At 41.0% G+C, this 13,838-nt stretch overlaps 1 protein-coding gene across 4 annotated transcripts in view; it reads right to left on the reverse strand.

Annotated features, from left to right (window-relative positions):
• Positions 1–13,838, reverse strand: part of MAN2A1 (mannosidase alpha class 2A member 1) — a 127,836-nt gene that overhangs the window by 11,463 nt on the left and 102,535 nt on the right. Inside the window, exon 20 of one of the 4 annotated variants that reach the window (XM_075739623.1) lies at positions 1,140–1,205. The exons of the other annotated variants lie outside the window; for them this stretch is intronic. Within the exon in view, the coding sequence (XP_075595738.1) occupies positions 1,188–1,205 (18 nt within the window). The 3' untranslated portion in view covers positions 1,140–1,187. Of the gene's footprint in view, positions 1–1,139; positions 1,206–13,838 lie in introns of those variants that run through there. 4 annotated transcript variants of the gene reach the window in all.

The following is a 13,838-nucleotide window of genomic DNA, read 5'->3' on the forward strand; positions in this document are numbered from 1 at the left end:
TGAATTCCATCTACCACTTTACTGCATGCTTGTCACGGTTCAACCCCAGCCAGCAGCTGAGCACCATGTGGCCGCTTACTCACTCCCCTCTTCTCCATGGTGGGATGGGGTCGAGAATTGGAGGAAAACGGTAAAACTCGTGGGTTGGGATAAGGACAGTTTACTGGGACAGCAAAGGGAGAGAGAAATAACAACAGTACTTATAACAGGTGATACACAATGCTATTTGCTCACCGCCTGGAGTCGATGCCCAGCCCATCCCCGAGCAATGACCCCTCCTCCCCAGCCAAACCCCCCTTATATGCTGAGCACGATGTCATATGGTACAGAATATCCCTTTGGCTAGTTTGGGTCAGCTGTCCCAGCTGTGTCCCCTCCCAGCTTCTTGTGAAAATTTACTTTATCCTAGCTGAAAACCAGGACAATGCATAATCAGTCTTGAGTCCTCCAATTTCTCAGTTAGCCTTGGGGCTTTTTTAATTACCTTGAACAGTTCATCATCACTGGCAAACTTCCTTGTCATGATTTTCTTCCTTTACAATTAGTGTACAAGTAAGCTTGCTCTAAGTACAGCTAAAGCTAAGAGTCTTCGTTCAAGTGACTGCATGCACACTCAGAGGGAAAATGTACACATAGATGTTCTCTCAAAGAATTCTCTGTTTCACTCCAAAAGGAAAACCACTTACTCTGTTGCCATAGATATGAAGTCAGTCAAAACATTTTATTGACAGTTTTCTTACTATTATTCAATCTTTTATTTTCTGTGATATAAATTGATTGCTTGGATCTGAGAATTTAAAAAAAGTCTCCTACAATACCTTACAAATTATACATGAATCGGTCAAATAATTTCTGCATCCTAGTATAATATTTAAAACAAAAGATGTATCAAAAGCCCTTGCAACTGGTTCTTTGGTCCAGGCATGACACCTGAGAATGAGTAGAAGGCAAAACTACTGTCCAGCAACAAGAGTAATTTCAGATCAGTTTTTCACATGCACTTTTGAACAACGGGCATTCAGTACTCAAAGCATTTGAGATCAGTGATTTTGCCTAAACAGAACTGATGTTTAGTCATTTCCTCCTCTACTTTCAACCACTGCTCAACATACACTACAAACATGTTGCAGTAAGAAGTGCATGCCCCATATCCAGCATAGTTCCCCTCAACTCCAGGTTTCTCAGATTTAAGGGACCCCAAGGAGCTGGAAAGAGGAAGAAGGGTGAGCTTTCACAGAAACAACTTTTTTTTTTTTTTTCAATGCTTTATCTACATGCAAATTCTCACTGTAAGACATCTCAAATACTTACTTGGAGAAGGGCCACAGTTTGTTATGGGAAGACTGACTGAAAATTCATTCTAAGTGCAACTTTATGCCTGGAAGTACAGTGCTTGCTGAAAACAAACAGAACTCATTTAGATGTCCTCACAATTTCAGAAAAAGATGTTCCTCAGAAAATACCAAAATCATTTGAGAAGAGGAGACACAAGATCTTTCTGAAAGTATCTGCTCCATGAATAGAAAAACACTGTGTACATAAAGGCAAGCATGACATCCATGGGTTAAAATCTTGCCCTAATCCCAGAAGGGATCAGAAGTACAGGAAAAAAATATGAGGCAAGTTTGTATATTGGCTGACATGAAAGTAAAAAATCATCCATGGTAAAAATATCACATGAATCCTCAGCCCTTCTAAGAAAAGATAGCAGAGAGCAGGTCAATCTTCTAGGACTAAATCCTTCAAAGCCATCTCTAAGGCTAACAGAAGTAATGTGAATAAAAAAGGTGGTTTTAGCATAAAGATGCAGTAATGTATATTCCAGTTGAGAAATCAGGAAAGATGGAAGGATAGACAGTGGAAACTTTGAAGAAGAATGTGGGTGGGAGAGAATCATTTACTATTAATGGGCAATGGGACAAAATTCTCAGATAAACTGTAGCAGAGCCATAAAGAGTGGCTTCCTAGATTCTGGAAAGAATTGAAGATTGTAGAGAAACACTCTTCTGAAGGACTCTGGCAAATGCTGGAACCAGAGCTGATTCAACTTGGCTCATTTTTGCTTCTGCTGCATTTAGATGTTTTATCACAGGCATAAGCATTTTACTGAAGCATTATCCACTTTGAAACTTTGAAAAGCTATGCTAAGACTTAGGTGGAGATTTTATCTTGAATCTGGTACTCCCACATCTGGAACGACAGTCAGTTTTGGATGACTGCACCAACAGAAGTGCAGTCATTCAGTGAATCTATGTAATAGTGATAGCAATGGAGAGTACAGTGGGTGTCGAAAGTTGCCAAGAGACCAAGGGAAAAAGGGGTTTGCAAACACTGTTAAGACAACACTATCACAGAAGAGCCAAAAGAGACATTTCAAATCCCACTCCCCTATAGGTACATCACAGTCACGAAAGGATTGGAGTACGTCCTTCCCCTCTCAATCTAGTGATCCAAAATTTAAACAGGACTCTGGGAAGAGAGGGGTGGGAAGGGTTCGCACGTACAGGCGACTCATTTGGAAGAATAGTTACTCTATATGCACATTCACTATGTGGGCGGCTTTCAACAGTACCCTGCTGATGCTAAGTCAGAAGACACAGTCCCACAGTCTCCATCTAAAGTACTGCTCTCTCAAAAGTGGCATTATTTCCTCAACTTCAGTGACAGCGTTTAACATTCAAAGGGTGAATGGAGCTCCAGTGGCAGCCTTACAAACATTACATACTGGCAAGATTCTGACATATGCCACTGATACAGCTGAGTGCTAGCTTAATGAGCTCCAATTAAAGCAAATACTGCCTTTTTAAACTACCTTAAAGCATATTCATATACAGTTATGTCTGTGTTGAAATGACAGTGCAATATATGTAAACAAATCCCCATATGGGATCTTTCCTTGTCATCAAAAGTAAGGTGAATAATTCTAAACTTCTAGTTTTGAGGGAAAAAAACCTAACAAGCTACACTCCAGTATAATCTTAGGTTACAATTTGCAACAAGTTCTAAGAATGGCCTCATCTATTAAAAGTACTGTTATATCAGAAATGAGCTATTTTATCGATAAATGGAGTATGGAACAGATTAAGAAAAGACTCAAAGGGTTTTCTGGTAACAGTCTAAATTGAGGAACTGAGGTCCTTAATTAGAGGGGAAAACCACTAATTAGACTCTTCAGAAATCATTTAGTAATTGAATGGAAGAAAGAAATGGAAAATACTGTAGAGAAGAAAGTAAAGCTGAAACACTTGATAACTGGACTTCAATTGAGCTAACAGAGAAGCAATTAACTTTTCAACACAGACAAGTAGTCTAAAATTTCTCATACGGAAGTAAGGAAACTGAGGCAGACAGAATATCAAATCACAAATCTTGACCATTTAAATACTCCTCCTCTAGACTGTTCTCTGCTATGAACAACCCTAGTCAGGAAAGAAATAACAATTCCAAAACCTCATCAACATCCAAACTATCTGATCAAACATGCTGAAATGTGGATGCTGACTTTAGATGTCAGTGCATTCACATAAAATCTGAAAACAGTTCTGTGATGGTTTAGCCTCAGACAGCAGCTGAGCATGACTTCACATGGTATCAAATATCCCTTTGGCTAGTTTGGGTCAGCTATCCTGGCTGTGTCCCCTCCCAGATTCTTGTGAAAATTAACTCTATCCCAGCTGGAAACCAGGACAAGACAGAATGCCGAGCCTGCTAAATCAAGGGATGCAGATCAAAATAGTCTGATACCAAACCACGTGGACTATTCCTGGGAGGAAAAAGTGCCTTGCTTTCTCTCACATTGTGTAAGGAAACAACTTTTATCGACTTTCTCTGTCACAGGTTCAGAAAACCAACTGGCAGCGCTCTTCAAAGAAGAATGTTTCTGGATTGCAAAATCTAATCTGTCGAGTAAAAAGACTCTTCAGAGCATCTCTAGTCCCAAAACATAGGAAGACAATATTATTAAGCATCTGTCAACCTTAATCTAGCAACTGACAGCTGAAACGGTCAGCCAAAGAATCTAAAGCTTCCCAAAGACAAACATGTAAAGAAAAATGGTTTCTTTCTGTACAATGCAAAGATTGACAACCATCTGTATGTTGATGAGATGCTGCTTCTACATGAGAAACTGGTTGGGTAATACTGTGCTAGCCTGCTTACACATGAGAAACATAATGGCAGACAACATCATTGACTATGTGAATATGCAGTTTTACAACACATGACAAAAATAAATGACAAATAAGGACAGATGCCTTAGCTTTAAAATTACACACATTCTTCCCCAAATGCAAACATCTGCAAACCCTTTACTATATAGGGTGCTTTTCACTTCAAGGCGTCTCTGAACAGGAAGAGAGTGAGAAAATTGCACAACATTCCTGCACACACATTGCCCTAAAGCTCCCAACTTGGAAGAGAAATTCAGGTTTTATTTGGGACTGATACTAGTCAAATTCATGAAACTGAATCAAGCAGTAAATGGTTACAACATAGCTGCAGGCTTTCCATGCAAGACTGCCTGGCTGTTAAGTCACCAAGTGAAAATCAGATGCGCTTGCTTTAAATTCATCCAATTCTTAGTAATACAAAGAAGAATAATTAAGTGTCTGACAAGCTCTGAATATCCAGATATCCTCCTCCAAACTCAGGAGCAATGCATCCCAACAAAGTGGAAGTCAAGCAAAAACACCAAGAGGCCCCCGTGGATGAGCCAAGGAGCTCCTGGGCAAAGTCAAACAAAAAAAGGAAGCCTACAGAGGGTGGAAGCAAGGGCAGGTAGCCTGGGAGGAATACAGAGAAACTGTCCGAGCAGCCAGGGAGCAGGTTAGGAAAGCCAAAGCCCTGACAGAAATTAGTCTGGCCAGGGATGTCAAGGACAACAAGAAAAGCTTCTATAGGTATGTTAGCGAGAAAAGGAGGACAAGGGAAAACGTGGGTCCCCTCCAGAATGAAATGGGTGACCTGGTTACCCAGGATATGGAGAACGCTGAGGTACTCAATGACTTCTTTGCCTCAGTCTTCACTGGCAAATCCTTGAGCCACACTGCCCAGGTCACAGAAGGCAGGGACTGGGAGAATGTAGAACCACCCACTGTAGGAGAAGATCAGGTTGGAGAATATCTAAGGAACCTGAAGGTGCACACGTCCATGGGACCTGATGAGTTGCATCCGCGGGTCTTGAGGGAACTGGCGGATGAAGGGGCCAGGCCACTCGCCATCATATTTGAGAAGTCCTGGCAGTCTGGAGAAGTTCCCACCAACTGGAAGAGGGGGAACATTACCCCCATTTTTAAGAAGGGTGAAAAGGAAGACTCAGGGGACTACAGGCCGGTCAGTCTCACCTCCGTGCCTGGCAAGATTATGGAGCAGACCCTCCTGGAGACTATGCTCAGGCACATGGAAGATAAGGAGGTGACTGGTGACAGCCAACATGGCTTCACTAAGGGCAAATCGTGCCTGACAAACTTGGTGGCCTTCTATGACGGGGTTACAGCGTCTGTGGATAAGGGAAGGGCAACTGACATCATCTACCTGGACTTGTGCAAGGCATTTGACACTGTCCCGCATGACATGGTTGTCTCTAAATTGGAGAGACATGAGTTCGATGGATGGACCACGCAGTGGATAAGGAATAGGCTGCATAGTCGCACTCAAAGAGTTGTGGTGAACGACTCAATGTCCAAGTGGAGAACGGTGATGAGTGGTGTCCCCCAGGGGTCGGTACTGGGACCGGCACTTTTCAACATCTTTGTCGGTGACAGGGACAGTGGGATCAAGTGCACCCTCAGCAAGTTTGCCGACGACACCAAGCTGTGTGGTGTGGTCGACACGCTGGAGGGAAGGGATGCCATCCAGAGGGACCTTGACAGGCTGGAGAGGTGGGCCCGTGTGAACCGCATGAAGTTCAACAAGGCCAAGTGCAAGGTCCTGCACGTGGGTTGGCGCAATCCCAAGCACAGCTATGGGCTGGGCAAGGAATGGATTGAAAGAAGCCCTGAGGAGAAGGACTTGGGGGTATTGATTGATGAGAAGCTCAACATGAGCTGGCAGTGTGTGCTTGCAGCCCAGAAAGCCAACCGTGTCCTGGGCTGCATTAAAAGAGGCATGACCAGCAGGTCGAGGGAGGTGATCCTGCCCCTTTACTCTGCTCTTGTGAGACCCCATGTGGAGTACTGCATCCAGCTCTGGGGGCCCCAGTACAGGAGAGACATGGAGCTGTTGGAGCGAGTCCAGAGGAGGGCCATGAAGCGGATTGGAGGGCTGGAGCACCTCTCCTATGAGGACAGGCTGAGAGAGTTGGGGTTGTTCAGCCTGGAGAAGAGAAGGCTCCGGGGAGACCTAATTGCATCTTACCAGTACCTGAAGAGGGCCTACAGGAAAGATGGTGAGTGTAGTGACAGGACAAGAGGTAATGGGTTTAAACTAAAAGACAAGAGATTTAGATGAGATGTTAGGAAGAAATTCTTTACTGTGAGGGTGGTGAGGTACTGGAACAGGTTGCCCAGAGAGGTTGTGGAGGCCCCATCCCTGGAAGTGTTTAAGACCAGGTTGGATGGGGCTTTGGGCAACGTGTTCTAGTTGAGGGTGTCCCTGTCTGCAGCAGGGGGGTTGGAACTAGATGATCTTTAAGGTCTCTTCCAACGCAAACCATTCTATGATTCTATGATGTATCATCCCTCTTCTTCTCAGGTCTATGTTTGGAACTAGATTTTTTGTCTGCCTGTAAAAACTCCTAGTGCTTTTGGGACGGCAAGGAGAAGGATGTTAGATAATGGGGCTTACATCCATAATACAACAAATAGCAATTAGTCAGAATTAGGATGAATTCTTCTGAGGTGAATAATTCCTTTTCAGTGTCCAAGAGTGCAACGCTGATGTAATCACGTATCAAAGAGAACGCTAACCATCACTTCAAGCAGCTTTCAAACTGGCTAGTGGTTGCAGAGGGAATTTTTTTTGGAAATCAAATAAGGTGCTAGAAACATCTTCACTGAGCAGTGGGATTCAGAACACCTAAGACCTCAAAGCTGCACAAGAATCTTCAGCAGAACAATATTCAGGTAATCTCTGTAAAAAAGCAGGTCTTCTACAATGAATTAGACTTTTAGGGAGGCTTGGATAAATTGCAACCAGAAATAACAGCCATAAATGTGAGTACTGAACAGGCAGCTATCCTGAAATCTTACAAAGACTATAAGCAAGAATACAGATGCCAAATTATTTTCTGCTATACTACAGCATCGGTCTTTCCTGAAATCTTGGAGGGCGGGAGGCAAAAATCCTGAAAAATATAGAGATTAGATCTGCCTGAATTGTTCATATATACATTTTTGTCAACACTGAAATATTCACCAGTTATATTACAGTTTTGCACATCAAAGCATAGATTCTTTTGGAAATATGTTTCAAGAACCATGATCTGGAATGCTTAGGGTTTTTTGATTGCTATTGAAGTGACCAGCAAAGGAGGACTCAGCTGAGCAGACAAAAACTGATATTACCTCTTTACCTCAGGGAATGGAAATTTTTTCTCTCAATTCACTTGCAGGCTGTTACACTGGAAATGCATTTCTGCCACACTAGGTGGAATGGGTCCCTGGAGGCTGATTATAGAAGAAATGAAAATTCTGAGGCACTGTAAAATATCCACAAGGCTGTGAGTTGGTTCAGAGTTACTTCTAAAATCATCATTTTCTGTACTGCCTGTGGATTCTTAGCTGGCACTGAAACTGCAGGTGAGGAAACCTGGGACTGCTATAGGTAACCAAATCCAAAGAAATTAGGACCCACAGAAGTTGTTCTCAGTCTGCTAGAGCCAAATATGGTAGTCTCTAAGACCAGGGGACTCCTCAGATCCCAGGTTCACAGATGGGAGCCTGCTGTGGTTCTGCTCCTTCAAGACCAGGCAGGAGAAAGGCCAAGCATGTATTCCCAGTAGGCACGGACATGCACACATGGCCAGCCATACAAGTGAGCAGAGAGCAGCATCTTTACCAGCACCCATGCAAACACAGAACACTTGGGCAACATGAGCAGAACAATCTGAACCTGATTGTGCCCTCCAGCTGATCAGGTCTGAAGTTCACTAGTCAAAGAACCTCACTTTCTTGATTCACAAGTACACTCAAGAACCACAGATCCCTCAGTGTGGACTGATGTTGGTCTGATGTCCTGGCCTGGGCCTTAGGCCTCTTAACCATTGACCAGCTCAGATTTCACATCCTTCCAAGTGCCAGGTCCCTGCCTGTCAGCCTGAAGCTTGCTAACAGTTTACATGTACACACAGAAAATAGAGGTCCTGTCAGCAAGTGGCAACCAGTTGCACTGGTCTCTCAGTCCCATGGTCTCTCTCTCCAAGTAGCTGACACACAGATCTCTTACTGTAGTTGCTTCCTAGTCTTACCTGAAGTTGGCTAATGGCTCACACAGATTCAGAAAAGGTTGTGCACTTGCAATAAAAATACAGGATAGACTGTGGTGATCAAGCACGGGACTTGATCAGACCCTTTTATGCCCCTTTTACCCCTATTTGTCCCACTTGTTACTCCTCAATCCTTCTCTTTCCCTTCCTGTGTCCTTCCACTGAACATCCCATAACAAGCCTCTTGGTTTGGTTTTGTTGTTTTTTTTTTTACTTTTTTTTCTTTTAAAGTCCAAAATTTTCTCCCCCCTCCAAATCATCTAAGTCTTGTATCCCTTTGGGCAATAATACCCTTAGTCTGCATAAAGTGATTTCTGCTGAGTTGTCTTGTTGGGTTTTACACCAGTGAACAATCTCAATATTCTTCCTTTCATGGCCAGTTGAGTGTGCTCCACTCCTCCCTGGTTAGGTTCCTTCGCTTCCTCCACCTATCACTGTTCCTTTCATAACTATCAGGTCCTAGCATTTAGTTTAGTTAACCTTTAATCGGATACCATAATGGCAATCATGTTCTATAAACAAATCATTTGGAGAACAGCTGCTTGCTGGCCTAAAGAAGCTTACAGATGGCAAAGAAAGTCACTAGTCACCATGATCATAAGCACATCACCATAATTACCAAGGTTGACAAATATGCAGCCATCAGTATAGTCAGATGAAAGGGATCACAAAAGCAGACAGACAACATGACGTGTTTTTTTCAATAGAAGTATTTTATACTTTAGTTATAGCCTTTCCCACCAATTTTATTTCTTATCTTCTGATTTTTTCTTACAGTGTTTATACTGTTCAATAATGGTGCAGGAGAAAGGAGGAGGGACTTAATGCCTAAATAAATAACCCATGCTAGAGTTGTGGAAGGGACACAGTGATAGATTGTTTCCTGTTGACTGGGAAGAACATCTCCTGTTCCCAAAGACAGCACAACATAGTGAGCACAAATTTTCTGGAGTTCTGCTTTGATCAGGAAGTAGGTCATCAAACTGATGATAAAGACAGAACTACACAATGATATCTCCTAATTTTTGTCCTCCAGAGAGGCTATCTGCATTGGAAGTCTGCTGCTTATGTGAAGTTCCTGCCGATGATGGAAACTGCTTGTTCCATGTGCAAGGAGATTATCCCTTGAGATTTATTTCACTTGAAAATACAAGTGGCAGTAGCTGGACTTGCAGCCTTTCTCCCTCCTTTAAGGATTCTGCCCTACCGCCAGAGCTTGCAGCAAGAACAAGTAGGCCTTCCTAGAAGTGGTGATACAGAAAGGTTTAAATTTAAAGACCTCAAGCTGTACCAGCTCAGAAAATACCCGAAAGAGTTCTACTTTCCCGCTTTGGTGAATTATATGGGCTAAAAGTGGAGAGATCAAGCTTGAATACTATGCATACTACTAAAGTAAAATACTTTCTTGCTAAACAGAGCTGGCAGACAGGTACACATGAATGAAGACAAATAAAAACAACCAAAGGAAAGTAATTCACTGTAGAGATGTACACACACAGAACCTCCCCCCCAACAACAAACCACAAGAGAGACATAGCTGTAAGTCCAGAAATCAGAGGAAGGCAGTCCTCTGTACTACCTACTTCACCATGAGCCAGCTACAAGAAGTGGCTGCTGCCCTGTTGTAGAGTGAGAACATTCACTCCCTACAGCTTTGGACAGTATCACGTGAATGCAGCTTGGAGACAAATCTGTCCTTGTTTAGAACCTTTCTGCAACACATCTTTGTCACAGTGTCAAGAAAAAAACAATATTTAAAAGAAATTAAGCTCTAAGGTGCCCTGGCATAAAAATGAGGACAGTGCTGGCCTGAAAGCAGATAATATTTGTAGATAAGTAAGAGATAGAAACACTGCTCTTGAGCAGCAGACACAAACTTCCAGCATAAGAAATACAGTACCATCTATATAGTAGTAGCAGTAAGAATAATTTAAATGTAGTGTCTTAAACAAAGCTGTAAAGAACTAACACATACCTGAATCTCTCTTCACATGAAACAAGAATAAGTGTACCTCTCTTACTAAATATACGTGGCAAAGCTCTAAAGGAGATGCATTGTGTTCTATGTGAGAGGAAGAGAGGAAAATGTCTTTTTATTTTTATTTATTCTGTGGCCACCATAAAACCCCAAGACTTTAAAGTTCAAGATATTTTATATACTTAACGAGTTCACTATGGTAGTTATAACTAAAAATATTAGACTATGTGACATTGTTACACATGGGCTTGAAAATCTTCTAAATGGTAGTAGGCCATCTAATGGCTAATGTTGAGTTTCTGCTTTTTTGAAACATCGAGTTAATTATGCTTGTTAAGGTGTGGTTACACATAGCATAGCAATGCACAGTATAGTATACAGCTACTATATGAAATGTACATATGCATTATAAATATGCACACCAAGAAAATGCCAAATGCAACTCAATAATCAGACAGAAATGGCTATATCATCAAGCATATATTTTCAGAGAAAGTGGATACTGACAGGTATTTAATAAGAAAAAAAAGAGTAGTTGTATGTGGTGGAAGAAAAGGAGTTTGATTATCTGACTGCCACGTATTTGTGCTTTTATTAACTGCCTGTATCATTGTTTCTCTAAACAACCTCCCCCAAAACAAGGCAGCTATTTGAGCCATTGAATCCTGGCTCTCTGCTTGAGACTAGGCAATAAATCCAGTTATATAAATTGAGTAAGTCAAGGCAAGGTATGAAATAGGAATCTGGAGAAAGTGTGTGCCTGGTATGGCATCTTTCCTCTAGCTATGTCACTGATGAAACAAAGATATTACCACTTCCTATAAATCCTATTTCATTCATATTTGTATACTAATATACCACACTAAGGCCCAGAAAGTAAAAAGATATCAATGCTTATTTTTAACAAAACTTATAATAAATGTAAAATAATGAGTATATATTTTCAAAAATAAAGAAATATTTACTCTGTTGACAAGTATTGATAACTGTATTCTGTTTCATTCTCAGCTAAATAATAATCCTTTCAATTTAAAAAATGAAATGCATTCACTTCTTGCTTAACAATCGGAGGAAAAAGAAGAATGAATATTAGGAGAAAATTCAAAAAGATATGCAGAGCCAAAAAATGCTTGCAAGGACAAAATGAACATATAAACAGAATTAGTTACATCTTGAAGGAAGAGCAAAGGATGTCTATAGAAATGTAACAACATCAACTGAGGTCTGAAGGACACAGTTGTCAATAAATCTAGTGAGTATAATGTAAAGAGAAACGAGATTTGTGCAGCTCTTACTACATACATAGCTAGCTTAATGAATGATACCATCATTCTGAATACACCTTTTGTAGTATCCAGCTTGGGGCATGGGGGGTGTGAAATCAGCATGAGTATTTACTACTGGCTAGATAACCTAGCATTCAAGAGCCAAAAACCAGGTAACATTAGGATAACTTAGGAGAATACAGGCTACCTGAGTATGCTAGCAATTATTAAGAATTCTACATAACCACTGGATAGGTCAATCTTACACTTCAGGACATTCATGTGGTTTGACTCTGCCATTAAAATATATTGTTCAGGTGGGGTTGGGGAAGGAAAAAAGTATTTTGGAGGTGTAAATTAAAAGAAACTTTTGGTTGATGTTGTTATAACCAAAAATCTCCACAGTAATTACACCAAAGTGATGCTCATTTATTTTAATTAATTTTAAAGAATTGCAAGTCCTACACTTCACACACTGTCCTTTTATGGGGAAGTTTCCCAAAGAACAGAAAGATTCCTGTTCTTCAGAACTGTTTGTGAGAAAAGACAGAATGAAATATTTTGTAACGCACTTTAGAAAAAGCTTGCACTGGCAAACATGCCAAGTGATCTAAACTCCCGCCTCCTGTAGCTTCCATGGTTCCTCAAGTCAATAACAAAATAGGGCTTGACAACAAAATTAGGGTCAGTGTATGAGTCACACTGCAGCCAATTACATATATAAACTAGATATATTTTCTTCATAATTTTTTTGACAGGGCTATTTTTAAACTATTATAACAACTACCTTCTGAGTAACCATGCAGAAAAAAAAACCATGTTTGTACATTTAACAAAATGAAAAGAAAGGGGACTACTTCCCTTCCTTAAACACATCCAAAACAGTTACATGAATCAGAAAATGTTACCGATTTTGAAAAACAAAATGCTAGAACACTCTAAATATAGCAAAGGGGAATTCCATATATAAACACCAGAAAGATAATGTTTCCTTAAAACATCTTTCTTGGCTCCTGGGGGTTGTGCACACTGTATCAGTTGGGCCAACAGCACCTCTTTGACCATGCCCAGTCCCCCAAAGCTTTGATCTCCATTCTTTTCAAGTCTGTGCAAGAGTGTGTAAGAATTGACTGCCCTTAAAGGCTTAGCCTGCTGCAGCTCTTTAAAATTATTATAAGCTCAGCAAGCATGGTCAGAGGGGAGGAAGGTAAATGCTGGAACACAGGTACTCAAAACACCTCAAATATTTTTGATTGTAGCAGGTAATTGTCCCTTCTCCTTTGAAAGATTCTCAGCAACTTGCACAGAATCTTTCAAAAATGGAGGAAAGGGATAAGATTTTAATAAGAAAAAGGAAATACATTGTTATTCTACTAAGCTGATGTCTGACTGGTATCCCAAACAAACAGAGAGGTGTATGCAAAGACACATGTAAATATTCCACTAACCAAATAATCCCAGAGTTGTTTAGGCTGACTTTGTTCTAATTGTGGTATCTTCAAACTGTCTTCCCAAGGAGTGTTTTGGTTTGAAGCAGCAGTGCTGTTCTGAAATCAAACTTACAGCCAACCCCCCTTAACCACTGTGCTAGCTTGCAGAGGAGTGTCAGTGTGCATGGACTAGTTTTCTTTTAGAAGAAAGTAACCAAGAAGCTCCCCCAGAAGGATGCACCAAATGTGCTCTAACCCTTCACATCTCCATTATGGTCTGAATGAATGACTAATCCTTTGGACAGTTAAGTCTGTTCTGACACAAAACCACACCTGCTTTGAGCAGGGACTAGAAGACTTCCAGAGATATCTTTTAGTGAGTTATTTTATGGTTCTATGGAAAATACCAAAACTGCACACAGCATCAATGCAAGCATCATGACACTAACTGATTTGATCTGTCCCTGTTGTTTCACATTATTTGCTACTGTAAACATAGATTTCCATGTCCAATAATTCTTACTTACCAGCTTCACATTCTAATTTAATATAACACAAAGGAAGGTACTAAGGAAGTTTTCTGTGGCAGCATGTATCTCTCTGCAGGTTTCTTCTTGCGAAGGTAGATTAACCTGTGCGATGCTTGTTGTTGTCAAAGCTAGACTGCTGCACAAGTCAACTTAACTTCTTTCAAGTTAGTTCAGGTATATGCACACCACACTGATAGATGCAGTTAATATACT

Source organism: Balearica regulorum, chromosome Z, assembly GCF_011004875.1.
Source record: "Balearica regulorum gibbericeps isolate bBalReg1 chromosome Z, bBalReg1.pri, whole genome shotgun sequence".
NCBI classification, from domain to species: domain Eukaryota; kingdom Metazoa; phylum Chordata; class Aves; order Gruiformes; family Gruidae; genus Balearica; species Balearica regulorum.